The sequence below is a fragment of the Pseudopipra pipra genome, chromosome 1, assembly GCF_036250125.1.
Source record: "Pseudopipra pipra isolate bDixPip1 chromosome 1, bDixPip1.hap1, whole genome shotgun sequence".
Lineage (NCBI taxonomy): Eukaryota > Metazoa > Chordata > Aves > Passeriformes > Pipridae > Pseudopipra > Pseudopipra pipra.
This window is the reverse complement of record NC_087549.1, coordinates 68295911-68318601: the sequence shown is the minus strand read 5'-3', so window position 1 is coordinate 68318601 and position 22691 is coordinate 68295911. Positions and strand designations below refer to the sequence as shown.

Here is a 22691-nt window from a genome sequence, read left to right as displayed (position 1 = left end):
TACAAAAAAAAGTGGTAATACTGCATAGTCTTAACTTTGATATGCTGAACATGTCCTTCAAAGGGAAGCAGAGTTGGTTTTGCCTTTCTCCAAGTGCTGCAGTCTTCAAAACTGTACCACACTCCATCCAACTGAGGAGCCAGCATCCGTAGTAGCGCCTTCCTTGGCTTGGGCAAGGAGGCTTCACGAGTTCTTTCTGCTCTGCGTGGTTTTGGTTTGAGGGGAGCAGCAGCCTGGAATTGGTAGACCTGACTGGGGCAGGTCATGGGCAGCTCTTGGAGCTGACACTTGTGAAATGCGAAGGGATACAGTCCTCTTAACCCATGTGCTGAATTGTTCCTGCGGTCTGGTTTTGTCCTATGGGTTCAGTTTTTTTGTGGGTGGTTTTCTTTTTTGTGAGCATGTTTTCCTGTTGAGTTTTTTTTTGAGAACTTGACTTATGATTTTACAGCTTTTGTTTGCCAATGCTGTAACAGCTGTGTCTATTTTGCTCCCACTTTGCCCCAGAGTTTACTCAGACATCTCTGTTGTTGAGGGAAAAATCTACCTCTGTACCAAGGTTCCTGTGGAAACGTTTGAAGATCTGCTATTTTTGAATTTTAGTGATTACTGCTGGCAAATGAATGCAATAAGAGTGCTTTTCTTCAAAAATCATTTCCATTGCAAACTGTATTGCAAAAATACTGTTGTGCTTAGCTCTCTCCCAGGCTGTTACATACCAAATAAAGTGCCAAACCAAAAAGCGTGTGAATAATTCTTACAGTTTTTCCTTGGACAACTTTTTTAAAGATAGCCTAATTTGGCATTCAGGTTTACATGTGAAAATAGCTAAGAAGTCCAGTATTTTATGGTGGAAACTTAAATAAAAACAGCTTATGGAAACAGCTGATGCCAGATGTTCTATTTAAAACCATTTAATTTTATTAACATTGAAGCTCCTTAATAGCTGTGTTTGCACTCTGCCCTCCTCCTCGATGACGAGGCTATAAGCTAAGTGAGCAGCTCTCGAGGCTTGGAAATGTGTTTCTCTTCAATTTGTGAGGAGGAAATCCCTTTGTCTCTCCATAAACAGATCGTCTGCAGGGCTTCAGGTAGGGCTGCCAGAAAGCACTATAGGACTACTCCGAACTCAACTCCAGTGGCAAGTGAAACCATTGATTTGAGAATCCAAATGTGGGACAGCAGCAGCATCGTGTGCACTCACTGTCTGCTGGTGCAAACTGTTATAGTAGCAGTGCAATTGCCTAGAGCATGTGGGCAGCTGGGTGAGTTTGTGCTGGGTAATTAGTAAAAGCTGTGAATTAGCTACACTTCCTATTCCATGGCAACTATTCCTATGCCTGCTCCTGCCCTGTGGTAATCGCGGGGGGAGATTCGTGTAGCTCACACTCTGTTTTACCCCGTGGGAATTCATTTGTCTATGTGCTTGGTGTGTGGGGCGTGTTTGTTTTACCAACAACTAAACTAAGGTGGTAATCCTCTTCTGATAAAATTGTCTCCAGTATAACCTCCGGTTGTGAGCTAACAGCTTAAACCACTGCAAATCTGTGACTAACCCAGGATCTCCGGTAATGAAGCTGTGAAAACTGGTGACTACTGCCAGGGTTAAGACCACAGCAAAATAGAAATTTATTTCACGTTTACTGCTCTGTAATTGTGCTCACTAGCAAAAGCCTTGATGGCCCAGCAATAAATGTAAAGCCCATTTCCGGAGTGGAATTAATATGGAGAAGTAAGTGGCCTGAGGGCAGTGTTTTATATTTAAGAATTTGTATGTCAAGTTACAAAGAAGCCCTTGCCAAATATGATGCTATTGGAAAACTTCCAAAAAGCAGAAAGAAACACAAAGTAGTATGTTAATCAGTGCAAAGTAGACTTTATGTGCTTACATACACATATGCATGTTCTACTGCAAAGTAGGACAGCTTTGAAATAGTTCTTGGTGAGTCTGGTTAAATTAATTACATTCTGAGAAAGTGTAAATGGCCATTTAAGCCAGTAGGACATTACTTTGAAATGTGTTGGGTCACTTTAGACAATATTTTCTTCAGTTTGTTATCTAATCATCAATTACACTGGAAAATCATAAAAATAGGTGGGTTTTTTTTAAGGTAATAGAGAACAATTTCTAGTAGAAGGAAAATGTTGATGAAAATTTATTAAAACTATTTTTTACAAACTAAGTCAGTTTTTTGCTCATTTTAATTTTGAAAAAAAATTAGTTCTCTCCCTTGCTTCTGCAAGTCAGCATTAGGTCAGGTAGCAGAGGCGTTTGTGAGAATGAAAATTATTATGCAGGTGCTGTTTGCCTCTGCTCTGCAACTATGGAACTTCTAATGAAATTGGTCACAGAATCACAGAATGGGTCAGGTTTGAAGGGACCACTCTGGATCATCTGGTCCAACCTCCCTGCTCAAGCAGGGTCATCCTAGAGCACATCGCACAGGATTGTGTCCAGTTGTTTTTTGAGTATCTCCAGTGAGGGAGACTCCACAACCTCACTGGGCAACCTATTCCAGTTCTTGGTCACCCACACAGGAAGGAAGTTCTTCCTCATGTTCAGGTGAAACTTCCTCTGCGTCAGTTTTTGCCCTTTGCCTCTTGTCCTATTGGCTGTCACCACCGAGAAGAGCCTCGATCCATCCTCTGGACACCCTTCCTTCAGATACTTATAGACATTAATGAAGTTCCCTTTCAGTTATCTCTTCTCAAGGCTGAACAGGCCCACCTCCCTCAGCCTTACCTCATAAGAGAGATGCTTCAATTCGTTAATCATCTTTATAGGTCTCCAGTGGACTCGCTCCAGGAGCTCCCTGTGTCTCTTGTACTGAGGAGCCCAGCATTGGACACAGCACTCCAGATATGGCCTCACTAAGGCTGAGTAGAGGGGCAGGATCACCTCCCTCGACCTGCTGGCAGTGCTCTTCCTAATGCACCCAGATCACCCAAAGTGGTCTGGGACTTTTTTCTCCTGGAACCAAAGCTGTGAGTCTGACAGTGTGGCTGGGAGCACTAGAGGGACTCTTTTTGCCTGAAGAGGTGGAAGCATCAAGTGACTCAGTTGCAGGGAGGTTATTTTACTTTCCTCCTTGTCCTGTAGGTTCTCAGCTCTTCTAATATATTTTTTTTCCAAAAATCCTGATTTTTGAAAGGCATCTGTTTTGCCAAGTGTGAAAAGGTTTTAAATTCAATTTCTGATGTAGCATGAACTTCAAAGTACAGGTGGTAGCAAAACCACATGACCAGAAATTACCTGGTGTAAAGATTCCTGGGAGGAATGTGCAACCAGACCTTGAGAGCCATTGACAGCAGTGGGAAATATATAACCTAAAAACTGAAAAGCATTGTTTAAGTGATATATCTCTGTGCAAGAATATGATGCAAGGTTGACAAGAAGTGTAGAAACAATGTTTTTGGTTTTGTTTTAACCAGAAGCAATATTATTGTTGAAAGAGCTATTCTAATGCAAATTTCTTCACCATTTGCCAATTCATAAATTTTGTGTTTTCTTAATACAAAAATATAAGATACAGCTCTAACTGCTCATGCTATGAGTGTTTCAATAAATAACACTGAAAACAGTTATATATGGGTTGAGCTTTGGGGGTGATAGGACATAGATTTGTTCATGAATAAGAACAGCTCTTGAAAAATGGTCAATTTTCTGACTGCGAAGGCAATAGTCAGCCCTCAAATATTTGAGTCTGTTAGAAGGTTTTTGTTTTAATATGTAGAAATAGAGCCATTAACAACTGAGAAATAATCAGCATGATGATTCAGAAAATAGGAAGAGAAAGTGGGGAGGGGATTCTCACTTTCCAGCTTCTGAGGTTTGCTAGCACATAAACTACTAAAAAGGACAAATGGAACAAATGTTCCCCCATTCTGAACTTCCTATGTTTCACAGTATGTAAAACTGATTCATTGTCTTTTGGCAAAAATCATTGCCTTGTGGTGAGGTACGCAGAAGACTCCACCCAGACCTTTACTGACACATATTCAAAGTACATTAGTAATAAATAATTTGGTGCTATTCATGTCGCTTATAATGCATACTTGGTGAATCTCTTGAATGTTTCCCTTGATGCTTTTGAGTTTCTCATTTTCTTCCCCCTTCTCCTTCTATCCTATTTTGTTTCTGTTTAAAAAGAGGTAAAAATAAGAAAAATGGCAACCCTGCCTAGGGGGACATAAAAACCCAGCACCTTGTAGTGACCAAAGTAGCCTTTAGGTAGTCCTTATTTCCTATCTTTGGCTGCCCAGTTTTTGTTTAGGGAATATGCTGTTGAGATTGTTTCTATGTGGATTAGTAAAGTTTTAAGTTAAACTTTCATGTTTTGTTTTTTTTAATTAAGAGTGAACAGACATCTGAATAGTCGCTGTTTACCTATTTTTGTCCACTCTTGTCACATGATTGTTACTTTAGTAAATGTGTCACGATCCATGAATACTCTGAATTAAAACCACTATGCTAAATAATTAGATGACTTGCAAGTGTATTGCAAGAACAGGATGCAGACACATTCTGACTTCACACTAAGTTTTTAGATGAAAAAACTTGGGTAAGAGACAAAAGTCCACTGACTTCTTATGAGGAGGAGTGTATGTGTTTGCCTTCAGCTGCCTGTCATGTACCAGAATAGATTACTAGTGCTGTATTTCATTTGAAGCATATTGGAAGTGAATCTTAGCATTTAAAAGACTTCTTTTTAATTATTGACTTTTTTTCATGAGCTCCTTTGTTTCCATTATTCAATGGGAATAACATGAGCTTGAACATGACAGTTAGATCTTTGGATAATAATCACCAAAAACTTCAAAAAGGATATTTGTTTGGGTAAGATTTGCGGATGAGTTTCAGAGAGATTCTTAATTCCTCTCTGCATGCACATGTGTGCACTCTCTCACTTTCAAAAGACTTGGCTTTTATACAACTTTTTTTTTTAAGTGTCAGAATTTTTTTTTTCCATCTCTTGAATCTGCAGTTGAATGGAGAAGAATATCATAGTGAAACTGCAGTCAAACCGTATCTTAACAGCTTTGAAATCAAAGCCTAGAATTTATGCTGTCTGATTAATAGCAGTTTAAGAAACACTTTCCTTATTGTGTGTGTGCTGGCTTGAAGATCTTTTTCAGGGAAAACCTGATAGATTCAAGTGCTTGAACTCTGGCAAAAATTTCATCCTTTATGCATTCAACAAGGAACAGTTTGTTTTCCACTGCTGATGTGGAGTACCTTTAACTGTGAAGCAGCTGACTGTGAAGCAATACCCCAATACAGAAGCATTTTGCACTCCCTGAAAGGTGGTGTGTTCAAGTGAAGATGAAAATGCATGGGTTCTGAAATAAAAATGTGAAAGACCTTTGCAAGAATAATGCACTCTAGACTAGAGTATGTCTGTTGCCACACACTTGCTTCTGGTAGCATAGTATTGTCCGAGTTTCTTTTGTGGGAGTCAGTGATTCCTTCTTAAGCGTAGGAATTTTTGTTGGATGCTGTTCTCATTAAGCTACTCCTCTTGGAAAATGTGAATGTGATTATTGGAGATGGTTAATGGTCCATGAAGAAACCTGAGTGCTATGAGAGGCTGTAACAAAATGTGAAGCATGTGTTAAGCGTGTGTACTTTCAAAGCAGCATCTATGTTAGATAGGTTTTCATAATGGTTAGATTGTTACATCAGGCAGAATTAGGTGCAGAATTGTTATAGGGTAAGTCGTCAGGTTAGACTGGTGTTAAATGCTGTCCAAGTCTGGAAATATTTTCAGCATTGCTCAGTTAAGGTAAGTTTTCATCCAGCCTCTTCTCTCTTTGCAGTAAAGAGGCAACAGCCCATGGTGTTAGTTTAGCTTGGTACAGTAATCTGTTGTGTTTGCTTTGGTAGTGGTTGCAAAGGATGATGAAAAGTCATCTCATTGTTTCAAGAGACGCTTGGGACCAGGTTAATGTATGCCTGGCTGATCTGACACCACCTGGTTCAGAGTTGGCTTCGCTGTGAGCGATTGACTGATATTGCACCTAATAGCAGTGTAAAAAACTAAATATGGGGGAAGTTGGAGGCTGGGGGAGCAGGAAACCTTCCCATCTAATAACAGTTGAATATACAAGGTACCTATACTGTTTGCCAGCATATGATTTCACCTTTATTTTCCCAGATTTGGTGAAACTTAAGAGGGCAAACCTTATCTAACCTGTGGGTTTTTATGTGGAGTTTCACGAGTTACATGCTGGCTGCAACTGTGAACCAGTTGCTCTTTACAGTGCTCCACCAAAGTAGGATAAGGAAGGGGGTAAGCTGTGCTGTTAGCCCAGTGCAATGGGAATGATAAGGTCCATGCTCTGGACCTCAAGACTTACAATCCCTTTGCTGCTATTACCAGTTTGAATTGAAACTTCTAGAATCCATTTTCCAGCACATCTAGGCTGTCTTGCCAGAAACTTGGGTGAGATCTGAGGGAAAGCATGCTTTTATTGGTTTAAGTACCAAAACACATGAGTGCACAAATAAACTACTACAATTTTCAAGAGGTTTTATGTAATTGTCCTTGCTAGCATAGCTAATGATTTTTCTCTCCGAGTTATCCTCGAGAATTATCCCTATCTACAGCTGACTGATAATGCTAATCTGAATGGATGAAATCCCTGCTTGGAACAGAGTAAAATGAGAGTCATGGGAATATGCTAGTTTAAAACTGCTCTGAGGGTAGGATATGATTGCTTATTGTAATCTAGTTATTTAAAAAAACCCAAAAAACTAGAAGCATCCCAAAAAGATGCATCACTCTTAGTTGCTGTGTTGCCATATGAATGTGTGTAGCACTTGATGAAAGATTCAGATCCACGTTTGCCTTTATGGGGTTAGGGTTTTTTTTTAATATTCTTTAAATTTTTCAGGAATAGAAGAATGTACAGACCCTAACAAACCCCCAAATAGACCTTAGACACTCTCTTATCTACATTAACTGAAAAGCTCCAAGTTGTTCATGAGCTAAAATTGTGGCTTCTAACAGTACCAGACTTTGCTTCTGCTTGTGATAGCCTTTTGATAAATCAGATGTTTCCTACAGTTTTTTTTGAGCAAATACAATGAAGAATAGTAAATTTGCTTGACAGTCAACTATATTACTAGAGATTGTTATTAAACCCATTGCAATTTATCTGCTGGTGTGCAATCAAACTGTGGCTCTTTCCATGGTTGTCAAGTACTGCGTAGAAAGCAATAAGAGTAACCCAGAAAGATGTAGCACAGCCTTCTGTAGAATTAACCCCCTTGATCTAGTGAATTTTTTTATTGAGTGATTAAGTAATCATGAAGAATATTTGAAAAATATTTTTCTCCTTTGGTTTTAAATGGTAAAATAATGTGTTTCCAGAAGCAGGAGATTGTTTTAAAAGAGACTACATTTATTGAATTGAAATATCTAGGTCTTCGGAAAAATATTAGGAAGTCTGAATGGTTGCCTGCCCTGAAAGAAAGAAAACATTGAAATAGAAAATGTATGTTAATTGATGCATTCTCCTATTTTGCAAAGACGAGCTTTGACAGGGAAGTAATTGTGTTCTGCCTTGCTAATAATGCTAATGGATCTTAATTGTACAATTACATAAAAATCCAGTTTTTTATACCGGCAACTAAATTTTAGTATAGAACTGAGGAGAAGGGATGTCAGTGTCCTAATAAAATAGGATCTCTTAAAAATTCCTTACAAAGTTTCCTTGAAACATTAAGAGGAAAATTGTGTTGGTGTTGGTTTCTTTTGATGTGTGGTTGGTTTGTTTGTTTTGATTTTTAAATTATTATCATTTTATTTAATAATATTTTCCCCCCCTTTCTCCCTCAACACCATTCTCGGTATTTCTGTTCTGTTTGAGGAATTGCTTGGCTCAGACATAGGCTTTACTTCAAAACAAATAACTGTTTAAGACAGCCAATCGAGGTACTATTTTTAAAATGTCATTTGAATCACATATTGGACATGTATAATTGACTGAAACTATTTGTAATGTGGTACTTAAATAATTACAAAATAAAGCATTATATTGCATAAGACAGGCACTCAGTGAGCTGTTGGCTTGTATTTATTTACATTAATTTATTAGAGAAGTTGAATATAGAAAACGTTTTGTATCTTGGTGACTCCCAGGACTAGCAGTTAATCTTCTTGTGATAACAATTCTAATCTCAATGTAGATTAACAGAATGCTATGTCAGCACAATATGTGAAATTTACCTACTCTACTGCTGCTAAATTGTATAGCTATTAACTCTGTTACTTCTTGGCATTTTTTAATGAATAGTTGCACTCACTAAAACCTATTCGTTTTTTAAGAAGTCATGTCATTAAAACTACAAGCCTTAGTTAAGAATAGATTGCAAGCTTTCTTACATGTCTAGATTTTGTTTTTAATAAATGAAGTTTTTTTGTTGAAAATTCTTTTCTGCAGTGTATTTTTGAACCTATTTTTTTTAATGCAAATTATCTGTCTGTCCCACCCTGGTATCGGGACAAACTTGCCTACAGACATACTTTTTGATGGTATTTTAATGCTATTTAGCCAGTACTTCATGAATCTGTGAAATCATGGATGGATTTCAAGGTACCCCCTTTTTTGGCATTTATTATTGTAAGATGCTTGCCATGATAGGTGTGTGTATAATCACGGATGTAATAATTTTCAGTGATCCTCATTTTGCAGAAGTGTTATTCATGCGATGTGATAGTCAGAAGCATTCAGCAGGCAACTGCGTAATTTTTGGTGTTTTGCATGTCACTGGTCTTATTATAATTAGCTTCTGTGTGGTATATGTAGTATGTCTTAAACCCATGAAATGCCTCTGTAGTGATGATCATAGTGCAGCCTGGGAAGGAGTGGAGAAATGCAGCACTACAAGTGAGTCTTCATCTTAGTAATTTCTGGGGTTTGAATCATATTGATTTTGGTAGACTGGTAAGATTGCCAATGTGACCAATGTGAGATAAGGACAGAAATAAATGTTTGTGAGAATTTTCTGTCTGATGAGGCACAACAGTTGGGACGATAGTGTAGAACAGAACTTGTAGAAGAGAGCTTGCTCAAAGTTTTGCTTTAAGTTTCCAGGGTCTTTGTAGGGAGGTGAGGTAGAGGGAGAAGTAGCACCACTGCTAAAGCTTGGAGAGCTACCAAAAAAAAAAAGGTATTGTTTATATTGAGAAACATCATGAAACATCTTTAGAAAAGAGGGAAAGACTGTATGAAATTGTAATGGAAGAATATGCTGCTGTGCAAACAGAAAAGACATTTGGCTTTTTTTACCCTCCCACCTTCCCTCAGGTGAGCAGGTTTTGCCATGGAGACAAAGTGCTGTCCATGTTTTCATGCCAGTTTGCAGGTGTAGCACCTAGAAATCAAGAACAGTGTTCTTGTCCAGATTGAAGAAGTGCAGCTAATACTAATTTGTCTGAAAAACAAAGGAGGTATGTAGCAGCTAATTAAAATACTCATTCCATTTAATGGAATCTCGGTATGGAACTGAAAGCCAGAGTGAAGGAGGACTAAGTTTTGCCTCTTTGCATGGAAAACACAGCTATCTTTGTGCTTTAAAGACTGATTAGGCTGCATGAGCAGATCTGTGAAAGTGTCGTTAACCTCTTGTTTGAACTTGCATTTTCTTTTAATGCTTGACTAAAGCTAGTATTAAAATATTACTGTGAAAATTAAAATGTGCAGTCATCACTTGGTACTTGTCTAATACAGATTTCTAGAGAGGGGTTGTGGTAGATTGACCTTGGCAAGCTTCCAGATGCCCACCCAGCTGCTCTGTCACTCCCCATCCTCAACAGCAGGGAGGGAATAGAAGATGAAAAAACTCACTGAGTGAGATAAAGATGGGGAGTCTGCTTGCCAATTGCTTTCATAGACAAAACAGATTCGACTTGAGGAAATTAATTTATTCCAAATTAAAATAGCAGTGGATTATGAGAAACAAATATATAATTTGTAATACCTTCCCTTACCTCCCACCCTTTTTTTCCTAGGCTCAACTTCATTGCTTCATTCCTAATTCCTCTGCTTCCTCCCTACACCTTTATATATTTTTCTTCTCTTCTGTTTTTAGGAGAGGCAAGAAGCACAGTATAATTCTGAGGACCCAGCTGTCGGTGAGAGTCCATGCCTGCATTGGTAAGTTAAGGTCCGCGTGTCCAAAAGAGAAGAAATAAACAGAATTGATTTCCAAGAAGCAAATCTGGGGAATATCAATCAGAGTTGCTGTGTTCCAAGTTGAGGATAATGGCAAATAAATTGATTTTTTCTTTTTGTTCTGCTTGTTGTGTGCTGAAATTAGGTTGCATTAGTTACACTATCCTTAAAGCATGTTAAACATCCCAGGGAAATATAGTATTTGACAGTGAAGTATAGTGTTTGACAGTGAAGTGTGATGGCTGGGAGGTGCTTTGGAGAATCTTTGATTATCTGTCTTGTCACAGTCTTTATGTGTGTCCAAAGAAGATTGTGTTCTGGATTGGGAAGGGGTTTTGAAGACTTGTTGGCTGATAGCTAACTAATCCATTTTAATAGCATGTAAAATTTATTACTTCACATCTTGCAGATTTTGGCTGCATATTTGTCATTATCAGTGTCAGTGTCTTAAAAACCCTTATTAAAACAATGCTGTCACAAGGAAAAGTGTGATGAAAGTCATAAAGGGTGTGTCAAAAGGGTTTAGGGTTGCGTGAACAGAGGTTGATGTACTGTGATGGGGTTAGTATGTTCTCCAGCTTTCTATGGAGCAGAGTGTTTCAGTGAGTGTTAGTGGCAAAGCTAATGTTCATGTCCTGATGATACTATGATGTATGTTATGGGAGGCTGGTTTAAAAAAAAAACAAATTCCTGTATGTCTGTGCCACAGTCACCTGTTTTGTTTTCAACAACAGTGTATTCAGCATTCTAATACATTTAACTTGTTGTTGCTCTTGCTTCAAGATATAATAGCTGAAACCTTGAAATATAGGTATTTTCCTTAAAAGGAAGAGGAGAAAGTCAAAGTTTTGTGTCATTTCTGCAGTGACACTGCTGTTGGAGGCTTTAAATACAGCTAAACTTTTTTCCCCTGCCCCCAGGACATGTTATGAAATGGCATTTCTGAAAATCTGAACTGAGCATAAGCAACCTACAGAATTCCTCAAATACCTCCCATTGAGAACGATCTCTAGGCTGCTTCATACAGGAACATTTTTTGTCCTCTACTACCATTGACTTGAGAAATTACAGTAGAGCAAGCCTACGTGTTAAGTGTTAGAGGAGGAACAGAGATGCTGCAAAGTCTAAGCTGATTTTATAAATGTGAGTGAAATTAAGAACAGCTTGAAGAAGATTGTTCTTATTAGGTCTGGAAGTATATTTGGCAAAACAGACCAGTGCAGCAAGACAAGACTTGATATGTTTCCTGGATTGAGGTTTTATAAAAAGAATTTTCATGTAAATTTTTTTCTCCAGAGTGCAGCCATTGAGGAATTAGAGCACATCAGGTTCTGAGCTTCCACGTGTGATTGCACTGTCCTAATATTTTCATTCAAGCTCAGTGTGGGCAATTAGGCATATTACTGTGCACGTATCTTAATTGTTCCTGTATGAAAGTGCATTCCCTTGTCAGGTGCTGTTACTCTCTGGCAGCAGTGATACATTCAGTGGTGAATGCGGAGGAAGCCAGGCTGCAAAATTTGAGTCCAGATTTCAAACTTCTAGAGAAGAGGTGTGTTTGGATATGGGTTTTTGGCTTGCTTCGTTACAGGCAGAAGAGCCAAATGCAAGTTCTGGTTCTAATTTCCATCCCCCCTGCTGAAGTTTAGATTTTTGGGGTAAGTTTTTGTTTCAGCCTATAGATTGATGTAGTGTAGTTTCTTCTCTCTTATTTTCTTTTCCATTTTTGCATATCAAACATGCCTTATTTTTTGGTATGGGATAGTTTGAAAGAGTCAGGGGACAACCTGTGTTTCTTAGTACTGGCCTTGTTTGGTGAGCTGTACTTGGCAGTTAAACGTGTCACAAAATAGTACGGTTGTTTCACTGGTACAGTAGGTACTACTTCTCTTCATTTTGCATGTGTGTGCACATCCACTGCCTATTAACATATCTTTTGAACTCTAAGCATTAGGTTTAGAGGTTAAAAGATGTGTTACATATTTGGGGTAGAAGCCAGGAGCTAGAGGAATCTGAGATGGTGTTATGTGGACTAAAGCTGTCTTGCTTTGGCTATTTTCTTGCAGTCTTTACAGTATGCTTGGAAAGCACTGTGGTTAGCAATGTTACTGACTCTGCAAAGTCCCCAACAGATAGCTAGGGCTGCTTTCTGAGAAGATGGGGTTTGTTATGTAGCCACCTTTCTGCACAGCCTCCTGTCATCTTTGCGTTCAGGGTTTTACTTTGCTCTTAAGAGCTAAGAGGTGTAAAGTAGTAGCTTTCCTGCCATAAACTTTCCCATTTGGCAGTTGGATCAATATTTTTTTCCTTCTTCCTAACTCACTGTACTTTTAAATTGTGAGAAATACAAAAGTGTTTGTATTCAGATGTCCAGATAAAGTTTTCCATCATTAGTGACTTCAGATCTCAAGGAATTTTCTGGGCTTTAGTGTCAGAGGATGTATTGACTACAGGCCAATATTTTCTGAGACTTGTGAAGACTTAGCAAGTCCCATGTCAGGTGGGGTGGTTTTTTGTTTTTTGATGTTTGGGGTTTTTGGCTGGGTTTTTTTGGTGGTTTGTTTGTTTGTTTTAAGCAGGACAGTGAAAGGATAATACTTAGTAACTTGAGTGCAAAAGTTGGTGGTAGTTTCTACCCTGTTGCATACCAGTCATTCTTAAACATCTCACTCATTTTAATGAATTAGTACTTTCTTTTTTTTCTCTCAATTTGAGTTCTTGTCTTATGTTCACGCTAAGGACTTTCATCATGGAGGAAAAAAATTTCTTTTAAATACCTCTCTGTTTCTTTTCCCATTTTGGCTTCATCGTGATTGAATTATGAGGACTAATCAAGGCAGTAAATTTAAATGGGTTCAATACACACTTCAATATTTAGAATTTTTTTAATATCAAAAGAGTATTGCTGAAACCAGTTTTATTCAGAGAACATAATTAATTGAAAATTTTAGATTAATGTTTGTACCTGTTGATGTTCAAAGACCTTAGCAGAGGAATCATAGAATCATAGAATGGGTAGGGTTGGAAGGGACCTTAAAAATCATGTAGTTCCAACCCCCTGCCGTGGACAGCAATGCCATCCACCCGATCAGGTTGCTCAGGGCCCCATCCAACCTGGCCCTGAACATGTCCAGGGATGAGGCATCTACAGGCTCTCTGGGCAACCTGCTTCAGTGCCTTACCACCCTCACAGTAAAGAATTTCTTCCTAATATCTAATCTAAACCTAACTTCTTTCATTTTTAAAACCATTGCCTCTTGTCCTATCACTGTCTGTTTATATAAAAATTGTTCTCCCTCTTTTTTTTTTTTTTTTTTTTTTGGTAAGCCCCTTTAAGTACTGGAAGGCTGCTTTGAGGTCTCCCCGAAGCCTTTTCTTCTCCTGGGTGAACAGCCCCAGCTCTCTCAAACTGTCTTCATAGGAGAGGTGATCAGAGCATCTTTGTTGCCCTCCAGACCTGCTCTAACAAGTCCACTTCTTTCTTGTGCTGAGGACCCCAAGGCTGGATGCAGTACTCCAGGTGGGGTCTTACAAGGGCGGAGTAGAATGGGAAAATTATATCCCTTGACTGGCTGGCCACTCCTTTCTCGATGCAGCCTAGGATGCAGTTGGCTTTCTGGGCTGTGAGGAGATCCTTAAATCAGATAGTGTCAACTCAGGGATTTTTTTCCTCACAGGCTTTCAAATTTGACCTTGTATTCAAATCACATTTATTACGAGTTAATACCCTTGTGGGAAAAGTCTTTTTAGTACTTTTGGCAGCTGTATGACTTTGTTTGTATTTAGTTTTGCCTTAACATAATTTTAGTTTGTATATATTTTAACAGTTACAGGGCTCAGCTGAAGCCTTAATAAAGTCTAATGTAAATGAGGAGGTAGCTATACAGAGTGAACACCAACAGTGTAAAAAGGTTTAGCCCCTGAAACTAAATGGAGGGTTTTAGTCAGAGCAACATTTTGACAGTGAAGCTTTAAAGATCTTTACAAGCTTCACTTTTCCTGCAGAGTGACTTGGTGTAGCCATTACGTACTTGCTGGGACAACTCTATTTGTAGCTCTTGCTGTTCATTGCTTCTTGGTAGTTTTTTTCTCAAAATCTGAAGTGACTTCTGAGAGAAAAGGTACCATTTGCTCTTACATATATGGATGCAGTATTTAGCTCAAGAGACACCCATGTCCTCTTCTAAGATGCTTACGTCTGTGATGTTGAATCAGAAGAGTTGCAATCAATACTAAAAAGGATGTTTGAACAGGGATCCATGACAGTGACTTAGAATAATTCTGCCAAAAGCAGTTTGACGTAAGCTTGAATTGTTAATACAATGTAATACAAGAAGAATGCAAATAACAAAAGTTGATGTGATTCTGAGTACATGTATTGACCTGGGATTACTTAGAGTACTGTATCTTGGAAGGTCAGCAAATGTTGCAAGCAGTATTTTAAATTTTACTACCTCTTCATGTCAGTTTGTTATTTAAAAAAACCCCAAAAAACCAAACCAAAACCAAATCAAACAAATAAAAAACCCCTAACCGACACACAAACACACAGAGTACCCCCTAGTCAGTTATTTTAAATGTTTTTGCATTATAAAATTACATTTTTTTTCTATTGTTATAACTCCTTCCTATACTTATGCAAAGTCTTTCATCTGTCAATAGATTAAAAATAATTTGCATAGATATTTGTGTATGTTACATTACATAGCTTGATCCAGAGAGGGCCCTAAACAGTGTGCAAGTATATTATGGCAAGAGTCACACTAAATGTATAATATAGCTTCAGTGTTAGTTGTTCCAACCACTTTGTAATCTTGTTCTATTGGCTTTTGCACATGAGCATTTGCAGAGCTACCAGAGCACGGTGCTTAAGTGATCTGCAGCAGGCCCATCCTTCCCCATCCATCCACAGGTGCTCAGAGGCAGGTTATTCCCAAGTCTGTGACACAAGGTCTGCCATGCTGCACAGTGGCTGTTTCTAGCCCCTATTATTAGGGCATCTGCATTAACCAGCAGTGTTAGCACCAATAACCCAGCCTTTCCACAAAGCTCTTGGGATTATCTTCTTGATATCCTTTCACTCTTGATATCAGTTATGAACTGTAGCCATAAATACCTTCTCAAGCCTGCATTGTTCTGGGATACCTGAGGGAAAAGCTGTAAGCTAGTTGCAACTAGGGGGCTAGTAGAAGCCAGCTGTTTTTATTTGTCCTGTAATAGCTGAACTATGCAGCTAGTCCTTTTTTCCTTGTACAGTTTTCCCTTCTGTTATCCATTATGTGGACTTGTTGTGTATGCTACAGAAGATACGATTACGGCCTGCAACTATTTATGCATCTGTTGAACCTTGTGGTAGGACCTGCACCTCAGGCATGTGAAGGAACAAGTTCCTACCCAGTGGAACCACAGTGCTTTCAGGAAGAAAAAAGCTGTCTTGAGTCTGTATCCGTACCTGGCCCTTTGTTGCAGAGAAGTTGATACGTGGACTGAAGGGGGAAAAAGCATTGTTTGTCCCCTTAGGAGTATAGCATGGAAGCACAGAAAAGCCAGTGCTGCTATGCTAAGGAACTGTGAAACCATGTTGCATTTCATTCTCTGAGAGCAGTTAAGCTTGTGCCTAGAGCCCATGTTATTGGTACTGTCTCACATGAGATACTCCTACCTGCAAATATCCTTATTCTATTTCATCTGTCTGGCATGTGTGTGTTTGTTGTGTGCTGAGTACCACAGTAGGTTTTTCACGGCCATGGACAATGTGAACTTTCTGTAGTTCATGCTTTAAAACTTTGATTTTATTTTTCAAAGGAATAACTTATGGATTTTAAAATAAACAGCTTTCTTTTGGTAAGGGATTTTCTGAACACACTAAGAAAAGGAGTCTTGTTAAAAAGCTTTCCTAAAGGAAGCTTAATTGTGGGACTGTGGGGTCTTCATCTGGGCGAGTACTGATATGTTCCAGTGAAAGAGAGGAACTTTGGGTTGTTTGAAGGACATTTTACAGTTTTATGTTCAGTGTTAGGCATTCCTAATAGAAAACATTTTCAGTTTGAGAGAGGGAACATGTGGAGAGCATTAGCAGTTCAGTAAAACGTGCAACCAATTCGGATTTAATTTAAAGGGAACAAAAGAGGTGCCTTGAGAATTTGTCGGAAGCGCTGTGGTTTTGCCTTCTTTGCACCGATGGTAACAGGAGAGAGAGAGGTGAGGTGAAATTGCTTTATTGAATATCTTCTTAGCATAATTGGGACCAAAAAGGCTGTGATTAATGAATTCAATGGTGCTACACAGGGATCCTGTATGCATTATGGATTTGTAATCATGATATGCTTCCTATGACTCCTGCTGTAACTTGGTAAAAGTCCTGACTTAAATGAAGATAATAAACAACATGTTTATTAGATGTAAACTGACATCACACAAATTGAAAAAACGTGAAAAGGAATGCCAGAGCTTGGGAGAATTTTTTTTAAGGGTTAGGCTTTTTTAATAGAATAATTTGAGTTCTAGTTAAGACAGTGCACATAGTACTTACTGGGCCCTCCTTCCAGATGGGATTGGAGATATCTGGTTCAGCTCTCAAGCTTTCAGTTTGAGTGAAATGTGGAATAGCTGCAAAGGCTATGATAAAATACCTTTTTCAGCTTTTTAGGATTATTTAAATTTTCTTTCCTGAGAATGTGGAACACAGATGCTTTAAGTAAAATCCCCCGATTCCCAGATCAGATTACTTTGTGAAAAATCTATCCGTATAAATAACTTGTGGGTTTGCTTTAAAAATGTACAACTCTTTAAACTGAAATATTAGACTCCTGTTCTACTCCTCATGTGTGTGTTTAGTCAGCCTCCTTTGTGGGGATGAACCCTTGTACTTCACTATAACTTGTGATTTGCCTTCTGTTATCCCAGTTCTGTACCAGTCCTGTAGGATCTCAGAATCCTGCTTTGAGACAAAGCAGGTAAATTTTCAAGATTAGTCTCTGCATATTTAATTTAAATTATAATACTTAAAATAGGCTTTGTAGCAAGAAGAACCAAGAAACTGTAGAGCAGATAAAGCCTCCGTTAGCGGTGATTGTCACATTAAAAGTAGTAGATTCCTGCTTTAGATGGGCTTGTTCCAGCTTTGAAAGGGCTGCTGTGGAGCGTGCTAGTGGGATGCTTTTCTTGTCTTGGGAAGCTTTGTGTTAAAATTTGAAAGCTTATCTGACTCGACTCACACTGGGAAGTATTGCAGAAATCGAGTGAAATGTCTGAATTGGGATATCCTCTTTCTGACGTGTTTTTTTTTCTGACAAGTTTGCCCTTTTTTTTGCAATATGTAAAGATCTGCAAGGGAGAAGGAATCTACTTTTGACACTGAAAACATAGTGAGAATTAAAATAAGTCTTGTTTCTAAACAAAACAACAACAATAAAAATTCCTCAATCATCTTCAATGGTACCTTAAAAGAAACCATTTCCTCATAAAGCAAAGAAGGAAAATTAGTATGAAGTATCCTAAGAAGTATTGAATTAGTATGGTGTATCAAAGGGGTATCCTAAATCTCTGTAAGTGTAGGAGTTTGTATAGTTTCCTTAAAAGGAAAATAAAATAACAAATTTTATGCCACCTCTTAAATCAATACCTATTGTTAGTTTTCATGTAGTTCCCATTTTTAGCTATTTGCACTTCCCACTTACTTTATAGATATTTGTGTTGACAGACAATGTTATCCTTTCACTTATGGTTGGTGTTCAGACTGTTGAACTCATTTTGCTGTAGACTGAAGTACAGCCTGTTCAAGCCTTTAATTAAGGAAAAAAGTTCATATTAAATATCTACAAATAAATTAGCATTACACTTGGAAAAGAACAGAATGATCTGTTTTCTGCCTTCTTGTAAACCTGTTCTATACAGAAAATATAAACCAAATGAATTGAATTCAGATTAGTTCTCTTGAAACTTTACAACACTCTATCTTGGTTTAAGCTTTACTCTGCAGAACTTATAGCAGTAAAACAAAATTAAGCACCTAAACTATAGAAGAGAAATTAGAAAATTCCTTATTTGTAAGGAAGGCAGATGGATGCTGATTTTGCTTAAGTGGAATTAGGGTAAATATAGTCCCTGCATCTCTGAGGTGTTCTAAGATGCATGGACCTGTACATAGAGTGGAAGATGACATAAAATTCATGGGGTTTCAGAATGCTGTTGGACTGCTTTTTCATGAGGTTTATTAACTTCCTTTCCACAATGATATGTAATGGTAAATGCAGTATCTCATAATTCAACAGTCAAGAAATAGTTGCTCTCTGTTGTTGATTTTCATTGTGGCATTCAAATAATGTGTACTGTTCTTTCCTTGCCTTCAGCTATTCTATTCCTCTTTCATTTATATTCTTTTCATCTTTTTCATGTGCAGCTGCTTTTATTTCTGTAGAAATTAAGATGGTTTAATTTGTAAATTCTGTGCCTCTCAATTTCTTTTTTTTTTTGAAGGAAATACTTCAAAGACTGAGGAGCTTTATTGAAACAGGTGGCAGAGTACCCTGATGTAATGTATGTTGGTTTCTCCAAGACTTTCAAATGAGATATCCACCAAATCTATCCAGTGTCAAGAATAAAGTGTTTACTATCATGCAAAAATATTGTGACAGTACCTGTGGAAGCATTTAGATGAAATCCTCATGTTGAGCTCAGAACTTGCTATGGTCAGATGTGATCGTCAGTGGTGGAAGAACCACCACTCATTGTCATTATGGTTTTGTACTTGTATGAGCTTGATGAAATTGAGGAAATCATGGTATCTCTGTCTGGGAAAGGGGGAGAGAGAGAGAGATGGATGGCAATGTTTCATTGGCAGTAGTATGTAATGCAAAATACTTGCTTTGTTTCATAGCTTTTCATGTCTTCAAGTGTTTTTAATCATAAGTTGCCCTTTTCTGGGTGTGGCGGTTTTGTTTTTTGTTTTGTTGGTTTGTTTGGGTTTTTTTAATGTTCAGCATCTGTATTTTAATGATGATAACAGCTCCTTTAAGGTTTTCTTTTCCTGCTCAAGACTGAATACGGCACATAAAAATTTAGGCTCCAAAGAGGTAAAGTTAAAGCCTCTTAATTTAGAACCCCAGCAGTTATTGTGGCTGAGCGGCACGCTGTTTTAAGATGTAGGATGTCATAAGCCATGTCAATTCATATTTAGCAGTTTGAGATGGGTCTGGTATGTATGAAGTTATATATCAGGTTTCTTTTAACCTTTCAGACATTAAATATTTAGCTCTGGTCTTGCTATTAAAACATGGAGTGTGTTGGTAAACTCTGTGCTTAAAAAAAACCCCTGTTTCTGCAGGTTTATTTCTCCCTGTAGCTGTCAACAAGGTTTACACTTCAGCTTTAAGGGCTGGTTATAACTTCAGAATGTCTAAAACTGGTGTGTCAAGTTAACTTGTTCCTGTGCTGAGGAGTGAAATATAAATGTTGGATGTGTTCCTTACTTCTTCCCATAATCCTAAATTTAGGTTCAATGGACACTTAAAAGCCTGTTCAGCATCAAATACCACTGGAGAGATTTGCTTACTTCTTGACTTCGTGTGAAATAGGGACAGCTGAGAGTGTGGAAAGCTTCTCGGCAGGTTGGGCATAGGAGGAGGCCTGGAATTGATCTCACCCATGCCTGAGGGCTGGAGTTTTCCTCAGACCTTTTAGCAGTACAGCTTATTCTGCAGGGTATGGGGACCACATGAGCTGTTCTGGGCAGGGGAGGATGGTGATGATGCTGGCAAGACGGTAGCCAGCTGTCACTGCCTTTCTGCCTCTTGCTGCTCAGAGCATGCATGAGTGGTTCCCTGTTACTCCATCAGAAACACATCGGGAGGCTTCCCTACCCTTTTTTCTTTTTTCTTTTTTCCTTCATGCTGTTATACTGAAATGCTTAGTGTTGCACTAAGGAAAAAACTTGCTGTAGAAAAAACATAGGTATGTTTGCATGAAAGGTCCAGCATCATATGTAACTAACCAGAAAACCTTTAAAAAAACCCTCATAAGGGACTTCTGCCATGTTATTAATTTCAACAACGGTATATTAAAAAAATATTGATTTTTTTAAATTAATAACAGTATGTTAAAATTCCCAGTACATTAAAAAATAGTTGAGATCCAAAAAGAGTGGATGAGGAGATAAAATCCTCTCTATATCTTGCTGGAATAGTGAGGTACTACTGCATTATTCTCAGGGATGGTGTACCCTGAGAAAGGGGAGCTATAGGGATCCCCTGAACAGCCCTTTAACACCCTGGGTGTGAACACACGCTGTGACTTTGACCAAAGGTTAGTACAAGTGATGAGTATACAAGCACTGATAGTTACCCTACGCTGTGGGGCACTCCAGTAGCAGTCACTGGGTCTCCTGTATTCCCACTCTGAGGTGAGTGGTCTGCACATTGCCGTCACCACAGTCTTTCTGTTTTGTATTGTGTACTGCAGGTGTTGTGTGCGGTTTTCTGTTCTGTAAGTTGCATGTTTCGGGCTCACATCCAGTCATTTACAGATCTTTAATAGGACTTCGTGAGGAGTTTTTCTAACCTAACAGCTATGAGATCGAATCTTTTTGTTTTAAAGCCAGTAAAATATGTATAATTTTAGAACCACTGTAACATGTAACAGGACCCAGAGGACCATCTGAGAGCTGGCAGTACCTGTTTGACTAGCTACCTGTTACCTTGGGATGCTGCGTACTATTTCCAGCTGGCCCCTGGGAATGCTTGTCAGGAAGGCAAGACACAGGAATGCCCAAACAGTTCCTGAATTTCTCTGTAGGAAAAGACAAAACAAAATGCAAGAAAAGCAGGATGTGCTACACAGAACAAGTATTTATGTAACTGTTTTATGAAGACTGGGAACCCGTATTCTTATTCTTAAAACAAACAAAAAAACCCCAACAGAAAACCCCAAAGCAAAACAAAAAAGAAACCCAAAAGAGAAAAGCCCACAAAAATACTAAACACCTAAACCTCAAAAGAACCTCCCAAGGCAAAAAACCCAAACCAAACAACAAGAAAACAGCATGGACTTAGTTCTCCCCTTGTTTCTTTGTGGATAGGACCCTTACAAACCTAATTCAGCTGACAGGTTGCTTCAAGGCACAGGGTGTAGTTCTTCTTCCTCATTTTGCTTGAGTTGCTCTTAACTATGTAGGTAAAAACTGTTTCTAGGTGAAGCTTTGCTGTTGTACCACTGCCAGGAGTCCTCTTGTTGTCAGCCTCCCAGTCATGCCAGGCATGCTGCTTGGTGGCTGCATTAGCCACTGGGCCCCCTCTGTCATCAGGGAGCACAGCCTGCCTAGAGGGCACATTCAGAGCACCTCAGTTTTGTTCCTGCCCTGAGCTGCTCTTGTTCCATTGACCATAAAGGGAACAGATCAAGGAGAGGGGCTGCCTGGCTGAGACTCCTTTGTCGTTTTCTGGTTTCTGTCTTCAAAGTCCGGATAGTCATTCTTGAATGACAGCAGTTTTTATTGAAATTTGGTTCCTTGCCAAGCTCTGAATATAGTTGCACTGATTTATTTTCCCTAGTTTCTATCAGGATCCAATATGTAATTTGTATATGTAAATTTACTTATTGGAATAACTCCTCTGAAGTTATGCTGGAAAGAAGTTTGGTAAGAGCAAGAAAGATTTAGGAATTCAGGCTCCACTGGCTCTAAGGCCCATCATATAGGCAGAAGCAAATGGAGAACGTGTCTGCTCTGCACTTGTACCCAAGTGCTTTGCTAGGACTGAGGCAGAAATTATCAACATTGGAGCACAAGACTCTTTCTGTGCAAATCCTCACCTTCCGTAAGATGGTTTGGGATGAACATTGGTCCATTCTATCCTTATGGAACACCAGTCTTGCACTCAAATCAGATGGTGTTTTTTGATAATTGGTACCACCCAGTTTCCTAGTGATCAGATGTGCAGGTGCCTCCCTTCCCAGGGGAAGAAAAAGTTTTATTTTGGTCTTTCTGACAGACTACCCTCAGAGGAGGCAAGCAGCTTCCCACATTGCAGAGCCTGCCATGTTATGTGCCAAGCTGTGAACACTGAAGGGTTTCTTTTCTTTTTGTGTCTCTCCCATTGCTGCTGTTACTTTTTTGTATTGCCTGATCATCTTCTGAGCCTGATGCCACACAGCTGGCAGCTTCTGGAGGCGGCTGCTGCCTGCCTGTGCCGCCTGTTGATGGATGGGTCGGTGTCAGCTGGTTAGGCAGCCCAGGCATCGTACACAGTCTCTCCCTTTGAGGGTCAGCTGTACTTGGGCATTAAGCTCTCAGCTGGAAAGATCTTTTCTGTGTTTGCTGTGAATAACAAGGAAGAGGATGAAGGAGAGAGTCATTTAGTGGGCTGTAGCTGTACCTGCCCTCTCCTCACCAGCAAAACAAGGGGTCTGTTTTCAGGACAGCTGCATGTCCTGGGCATCTAAATGAGATACCTTATCGGAGGTGGCTGTGGCACATGTCAGTATTCACCCCTTTCACCCTATCTTCTTGTTAGATAGTG

General features: G+C 39.0%; 1 protein-coding gene across 10 annotated transcripts in view; it reads left to right on the top strand.

Moving 5' to 3' along the window:
• FHOD3 (formin homology 2 domain containing 3) overlaps window positions 1-22691 on the top strand; it is a 386896-nt gene that overhangs the window by 45730 nt on the left and 318475 nt on the right. For all 10 annotated transcript variants that reach the window (XM_064660232.1, XM_064660222.1, XM_064660212.1 and 7 more), the window contains exon 3: window positions 10097-10161. In XM_064660232.1, coding sequence (XP_064516302.1) covers window positions 10097-10161 — 65 coding nt within the window. The remainder of the gene's footprint in view (window positions 1-10096; window positions 10162-22691) is intronic.